The sequence below is a fragment of the Acomys russatus genome, chromosome 32 (genome assembly GCF_903995435.1).
Source record: "Acomys russatus chromosome 32, mAcoRus1.1, whole genome shotgun sequence".
Lineage (NCBI taxonomy): Eukaryota > Metazoa > Chordata > Mammalia > Rodentia > Muridae > Acomys > Acomys russatus.
The window spans coordinates 11,862,650-11,870,146 of record NC_067168.1 but is presented as its reverse complement, the minus strand read 5'-3'; the positions used below and the strand labels follow the sequence as shown (position 1 = coordinate 11,870,146).

The following is a 7,497-nucleotide window of genomic DNA, read 5'->3' as shown; positions in this document are numbered from 1 at the left end:
TCAACCCAATAAGCAGGCTTGGAATACATACTGCAGGAACCATCTTTCAAGGAATTCAGATATAATCTGAAGTCACCTCTGGGCGCTAGATTCCACCTTCTGGTTTATTCCACTTAGTTTGGACAGCACCCTTGTTATTAAATACGCAAAGCGGCATATTGTAAAAGTAATCTCACACATCTCTCCCCTAGTGCTGCCTCTGCCTCCTTGGCTCTAGTCATCAAACCACTGAGAATGGAAGTGAAATTACAAGGTCCAAGTCCATAGTGGAGGTCGAGGACACACCCCTCAGCCGCCATCTCCTTGCCAGGCAAAGTGCTCCTTCTTGATGGGCAGATATGGGCTTTTTGTCTTGGTGACTGCTGAATTCCAACTGCTATTGTATTCCAATGTCAGTTCATTTCGACATTGCTTATTGCCTATCAGACTCTTTACCGATGACAGATACACATCTCTACCCTCCTTGAACTTAATTGCTGCATTCATCCCCTTTTCTTCTCCCAGTACAGGAGATCAAACCCAGTGCCTTATGCATGCCTGGCGATTGCTCTAACACCTGGCGTAATCTCCTGCCCATCTTCTTTTTATTTTGAGACCAGTTGTCAAAATAAAGTCCAGCAGACCAGCCTTCAACTTTGTCCTCCTACCTTTGGCCTGCCTCTGACTAAATTCTTCTAGACAAATCATCCGGAGTCGGCTGGAGGAAAGGTTCAAGTTTCCCAACAGTGTGAAATGCCGATGTTCACCAGTTTTCACTGGTGAGATGCACCAGTCTATGGAAAGCATTTCTTTTTATTTATGGGTGTGTGGGTGTGCGTGCATCCTTCATCTGGGGACACTTGGCTCACCTAAAACTGGATTTATAGTAGTTGTGAGACCCCAGACACGGGTGCTGGAAACAGAACTAGGGTCCTCTCGGTGCATGCGCCTAGCTGGTGAACCTTCCCTTCAGCCCCTGTCCACTGCATTTTTAACTGATGCAACAGAAATGGTATCTCTGCTTTGTAGACAGATCCACCATCTTCTGCCGAGAAGAAACATACATTTAGGCCCCTTAGACTTCAGTAAGTCCTGTTTTCAATACGTCTCCCTATCCCCGCCCAGGAAAATGTCCAGGGGCATGTGGTAAAGAAAATGTGGGTCAGATACTAGTTCTCAAAATGGCCAGGACCAGTCAAGAAAACGTCAATAGAAAATTTGAGGCACTGGATCTTGCAGAATCAACTAAAAAGCAACCATGGTGGCGTAAGCTGTTTGGGCAGGAATCTGGGCCATCAGCTGAAAAGTATAGTGTAGCAACCTGCCTGTTAATTGGAGGTGTTCCTGGATGGTACACTGCTTTCATATTCCAGAAGGTTGGAAAATTGGCTGCAACAGCTGTAGGAGGTGGATTCTTTCTCCTTCAGCTGGCAAACCATACTGGGTACATCAAAGTTGACTGGAAATGGGTAGAAAAGGGCATGAAAAAAAAAAAAGCCAAAGAGCAGTTGAAAAATCCGTAAGAATAACCAAACACCAACTGAGGTCAAGAGTAAAGCTGAGGAGGTCGTGCCATTTGTAAAGAAGAGTGTTCTAATGACTGGGCAATTTTTTTTTTTTTTTTTTTTTTTTGGAGGCTTTCTGCTTGGCATTGGCATCCTGAGAAGCTCACTTCATTGTTTTGTTGTTGTTGTTTGTTTGTTTGTTTCTTGCCAGCAGCTTCTACACTCCAACATAGGACAGTTGACACTCCCTTTCCTCCTCTTCTCCTGTGCCTTCCTCCCTGTTGTGGCAAATCTGAATGGTTCCCATAGGCTTCCCTGGTATAGGGTTAATACAGGCCTTCTCATGAGCTTGGCATGTTGGACGAGACAATAGGTGTTAACTCTTCCAGTGTACTCCTTACTTGGTTGACATGCAGCTTAGCAATATGCTCCTTTTCCCCTGTGTAAGAGCCTTTCCCAAACTTGATTTGGAATACCAGCACGTAGTTACCTTAGTATATGTTACATGAAAAGGAACCAAATATGTTTATTTGCCTTTAAGTATGTAAGATTTTGGTATCTTGATGTATGCTTTCTTTTTTCATTGGTTGTGGGCTATAGAAAGAGCAGTATTTATATTTGCTATAATTATCCTGCCAAAATGGCATACTATAACTAAAAAGATTGACTATGAAATGAACTTCTGCTAAAAATGTATGAAGTAATGTAGGTATTGTATTTGGTAGGTGGATCTTTATAGAAGCTAACTACAAGAAATTTATTGTGGGATGGTCAGGTAGGTCACTTATGGGTATTGAGATCCAGTCCGTAAGTGTTTTCCACTATACCACATACTGCAGCTCAATACTGCAGTCAAGTGATTTAGGTAGGAGAAGGAAAAAAAGCTGTTGGATATTTATTTCATAGAAATGGTTCTATGCTTTGAAATTTGAACTATTTTTCACATTTGTTAAAATATTAGGGACAGAAGTATTCCTTTATGAAAATTCTGTTTCTTTATCCAACTTGTACAAAATACAACATTTAAGCAAGGCTTTTAAAGAGATGTTCCAGGCATTCAAAATAGAGAGTAGCACATGTGAAATAAATTATTGCCACCAAATGCAATCTCAAGAAAAAAAGAAAAGAAAAAGAAAACGTGGGTCCAAGAGCCCCGATTGGTGGCCGCGAGACGGCTCGCTGAGATCATCTTGGAGGCCACTAGAGGGAGACGAGAATCCGCGTCGAGCGGCTGCGGGAGGCCCGGTGGTGCATCCCAGCCCTGGCTGGGTAATCACAGAAGGTACATTTAGAATGCTCTCGAAAGCAAGCAGCGTGAAACACTGTCAAACAAGAAGTCAGTAAATAAAATATGGAAGACCAATTAAAGGTGAATTTCAGAAAACAGGTATCAAGACTAAGGTAGTTATTTGTCTCCCCCCTCCCCCCCCTCAAACGTACGTTTAAATAAGATCTAATTCAAGAGTGCTGCAAATCTGGAGACTGGAATCACAGATCAGGCGACCCTGAAAAAATGAAAACACTGTTGGAGCAGATGAGGAAGGGCAATATTTTCTACTACCTGTTACTCTGTTCAGTGAAACTAGAACAGAATTTTTGCATCTGCGGCAGATACGCGGAGGAGCCCATTCTTTTTCCAGAGGGGAAGCTGCTGTGCCACCATAGGAAAGCCTCTGCATGAGAGAACGTCCTCCAGCTTGAATTATTAACTTTCTCCGTTATCTTTGCACTTTCCCCATTATCTTCTTCAAGGTCACTTTGCACCTTTCTGTGTGCAGGAATTCCCTACGAAGAAGGGAAGGCTAGAAATTCACATATTCGTGCCGGTTAACTTAATAATAGAATTACATGGCTGCTTGTCGGTCACAAACTAGAAAAGTCTATTGAAAGCCGGGTTTGAGGCCTGGAGAGATGGCATTTAGATGAAGATCATTTTCTATTCTTAAAGAGGTCCTTCGTGCTGTTCCCATGGACCCATATCCAGCGGCTCACAACCACCTACCTGTAACTTCAGTTCCGCTCTTTTTTTTTTTTTTTTTTTTAGGTTAATGAAAAAGCCAAGGCTGAGAGACACAGAAGATGCAAAGAGACATCAGAGCAGAAACGGGATGGGAGTGAGGGGCGACGGCATAGGAGAAAAAGGAGGCAAATCCGTAGGTGGTGCATTCCTGGTTTTCAATAGTGTCCCAGCCCGGAGCCCCTGGAGAGGTGTATAAGGTTCTTTGGCTCACAATTAAATGGATTCCACGCTGCGGGTCTGTGAGTGCTTTTCCAGTCCTAGGGACGTTTTTTATGTCTCTGGAATTAGGGACAAGGTTCTAAAGCTCTTGTAAAGAAGGCGGTAATTGCAGGGACCTGGGTTCGGCTGACACCAAAGGTATATGCAACTCAGAGAACGAATATCCCCATGAAGCTCACCGGAGGCACGCCTCTTTTCACTTGAGTTTTGGTTGTTGTTTGTTTGTTTGTTTGTTTTTTAATTATGTGGAAGATTTCCAGTCGCTGGCATAGGCTGCCTAGCTGCTGAGGGCGACTTTCAATCGTGACCTTGGGAACACAGAGCTCTCCTTCAGCTCAGGCCTGTTGATGATGTTAAGGGTAAATTAAATCAGCAGGGGGCACACTTTCTTCACAGTTCCTTTTGATTAGAAGAAAAACAACCGAGCTTGTTTCTTTGTGTTATTTTGAATTGGTTTTTCACTGATAGTCCAGATGTCAAAGTGTCATCCATGAATTCATTTCCCTCAGAAAAATGGCAATGCAAGCCATGCAAAAAAAGGGGGGGGGGCTGGCAAATTTACTGGGAGTACCCAGCTAATTACGTACTTTCTGCAACAATAATTAAAAGAAAACAACCACGAGGTGGGTGTAAATCAAAGCACAATGGTGGGACATCTCACCCTTGTTTATTTAGAGTTTCTCCCTAGAACTCCTAGCATTTTCTGGTTATATAGAAAGCACGTGGAATTATTGCACGTTCTGTTACTTCAGGGGCTGTGCTTACAGCTGTCTTCTGCATCTTCAAAGAGAGCGCACACTCCCACTACCTCACAGTTTGATGACTACATTCTTTGTACGACCTTGCATCTGGCTTTTCTGCATGGCATGAGCTGGTGCTCAGTCTGGCTGACTGGAATTATATTAACTTTATTTCTCTTCACATTCCTTGTATTAGCTTCCAACCCCAAACCATTTATAAATATCAAAAGGATGTAGAAAGTTTTACAACCAGAGTGCTGCCAATAGTCCTTTAAATTATTACTAAAGACAGTCTGAGCAACAGCTCATAGGAATGTAAAATGATGTTCAGGCTAGATCCCTTTGTATGTATAAACTCGCCAAATTCTTTGCATAAAGAGATTAAAGCAAGTGCTTAGATCCCGTGTTCTGGCTCTAGCCTGCAATCACAGCACTAGGAGGGTGCTGCAGGGCCACTGCCGGCCACAGCCCAGCCTGGCCATCACTGAAAGACTCTATTTCCAAATATTTAAGTAAAATAAATAAGAAATAAGTTTGCCTAAATTCACAGAGGCAGTAAAGGAGACACAAAGATCCTACAAACTCATACACAATCTGGCCTTAGCAGCAAATAAGAAACAAGACTGAAATTTTAATTTAATTTAATTTTTTTGTTGTTTTTTTGTTTTTGTTTTTTTGTTTTTTTTTTTAATTTATTCTTGTTACATCTCAATGTTTATCCCATCCCTTGTATCCTCCCATTCCTCCCCCCCCCATTTTCCCATTATTCCCCTCCCCTGTGACTGTTCCTGAGGGGGATTACCTCCCCCTATATATTCTCATAGGGTATCAAGTCTCTTCTTGGCAACCTGCTGTCCTTCCTCTGAGTGCCACCAGGTCTCCCCCTCCAGGGGACATGGTCAAATGTGAGGCACCAGAGTATGTGAGAAAGTGATATCACACTCTCTACTCAACTGTGGAGAATGTTCTCACCATTGGCTAGATCTGGGTAGGGGTTTAAAGTTTACCTCCTGTATTGTCCTTTGGCTGGTGCCTTAGTTTGAGCGGGACCCCTGGGTCCAAATCTGCCTATCATATTGTTCTACTTGTAGATTTCTAGGACCCTCTGGATCCTTTTATTTTGCTGTTAATTTAATTTTAAATAAGTAATAATCCACAGATTTTAATTACTTTCAACCCCCCGTGTTTTCCTTCTCAGTTGACACACAGTGTCACATAATCTGGATGCTGTATGAAGTGTCGATAGCTGTAGACAGTGTGAGGATCAGCTCCAGACGATCAGTGTTTCTCTTGTCTCAGACATGTATCATTTTGTGTGGTGGGAAGATGAGCAGTTTTTACGTATGAGTCATTTTTGAAGTATCCGTTTAATTTTTCTCAGCTGTGATCTGTGCAGCACAGTAAGGTGTTCATCCCACCCAGCTACAACCCACTGCTTAGTAGCTATTCCCTCCCCACTCCCTGCTCACCTCAGACCCCAGTCACTCCTGTCCTACCCTCTGTACCCAATGAGGCCTATGGTTTTAGATTTGGCATGAATCAGGACGCACAGAATTTGTCTTTGTGTGCCTAGCTTGCCTTGCTGTCTGTAAATCTTTTTTTTTTTTTTTTTTTTTTTTTAGAGTCATCTTCCTTTAACGTGCTTTTTTATTCAGATCATCTAGGGTTTGTGTGTTTATCTGTTGAGTCACTTGAGTTGCTGTAGGTTGTGGATTAATCACTCCTTGTCAGCTGAAGAGTTTGTTGTATCTTCTGCTCTACAAATCATCTCTTAACTCTGTTTTTGCCTTGGATATACAGAAATGCACTAAAAATTTTCTGACATTGTGTGTGTGTGTGTGTGTGTGTGTGTGTGTGTGTGTGTGTTTGTAGACAGATGTGTGGACATCAGCAGACAACTGGCAGGCCTTGGTTCTCTGCTTTATTGGGCCCAGGTTCAAACCCAGGTTTTCAGGTCCTGTTTCAAGTTCTGTGATGTCTCAGTGTCTCACTCAGTTTTCCTGCTGAGCCATCCCTCTGGTCCTGTGCTTCGGTTTTCCAGTCTTTCCTTTGCTGACTTGCTTTGGGTATAATATCAAAAAACAAACAAACAAAAAGTTCTATTCTGAGTTCTGAAATCATCTTTGATGATTTATCTTTGACCTTTCCAATCTTTCTGAGAGAGAAGGCTCCAGAAACAATTCTCGTGTTCTCTTTTGGGAAACTCATAGTCTGTAGTCTAAACATTTAAATCTTTGCTTTGAGGTTGATTCTATTTTGTTTGATGAGGTGTAGTGGTCCATTTTGTCCCTTTGACATGTGGATTTCTGGTTTTTCCAATGCTGTTTATTCCAATGCTGTTTTCTCCAGCTGTCTGTGAATATGTAGGCTTGTTCTCTGTTCTACTTGGTTTAAGGCCCATATCATGTTTTAGCTACTAGAGCTTTGTTGCATATATTTTGAAGTCAGGTGTTGTGATGTCTCCAGTTTTGTTCTTTTTGCTCTGAAATTTTTGATGCTAAAATTTAGGGGCTATTATGGTTCCATATGAATTTTAAGAATGTCTTTTTTCCTACTTTTTAAGGTATGTTTCTGGCATATTTATGGGGATGGTACTGAATATGTTGACTGCTATGGGGAGATGGACATATATATTAATCACAATTTTAATGATATCTTAATTATTTCAGCATCTTCACCAATATATTTACTAATGTTTTATAATTTTTAATCTCTAACACATTTACCTCCTTGTTCCAGTTATTCCCAGATATTTAATCTCATTGTAGCTATTGTGATTTTATTTATAGTTAATTTTAAATCTTTATTCACTTTACATCCTGATTGTAACCCTCTTCCTACTCTCCTCCTGGTCCCACCCCCCCTCCATCTTTTCTCTATCCCCCATCCCCTATTCCTCAGAAAAGGAGAGCCGCCCCCCCAACCCACCCCAGAACATCAAGTCTCCTTAGGACTGAACAGATCCTCTTCCCCTGTGGCCTGGCTAGACAGCCCCACCAGGGGAAAGTGACCAAACAGCAGGCCACAGAGTTTA

The 7,497-nt window shown here is 42.0% G+C and overlaps 1 protein-coding gene across 1 annotated transcript; it reads left to right on the top strand.

Moving 5' to 3' along the window:
* Positions 1 to 1,160: 1,160 nt before the first annotated feature.
* Positions 1,161 to 3,927, top strand: LOC127183866 (FUN14 domain-containing protein 2-like). Its single transcript, XM_051139968.1, is given in 4 exon segments — positions 1,161 to 1,490; positions 1,492 to 1,802; positions 3,529 to 3,637; positions 3,793 to 3,927. Coding segments are annotated over 4 exon segments (885 nt in total).
* Positions 3,928 to 7,497: the final 3,570 nt, after the last annotated feature.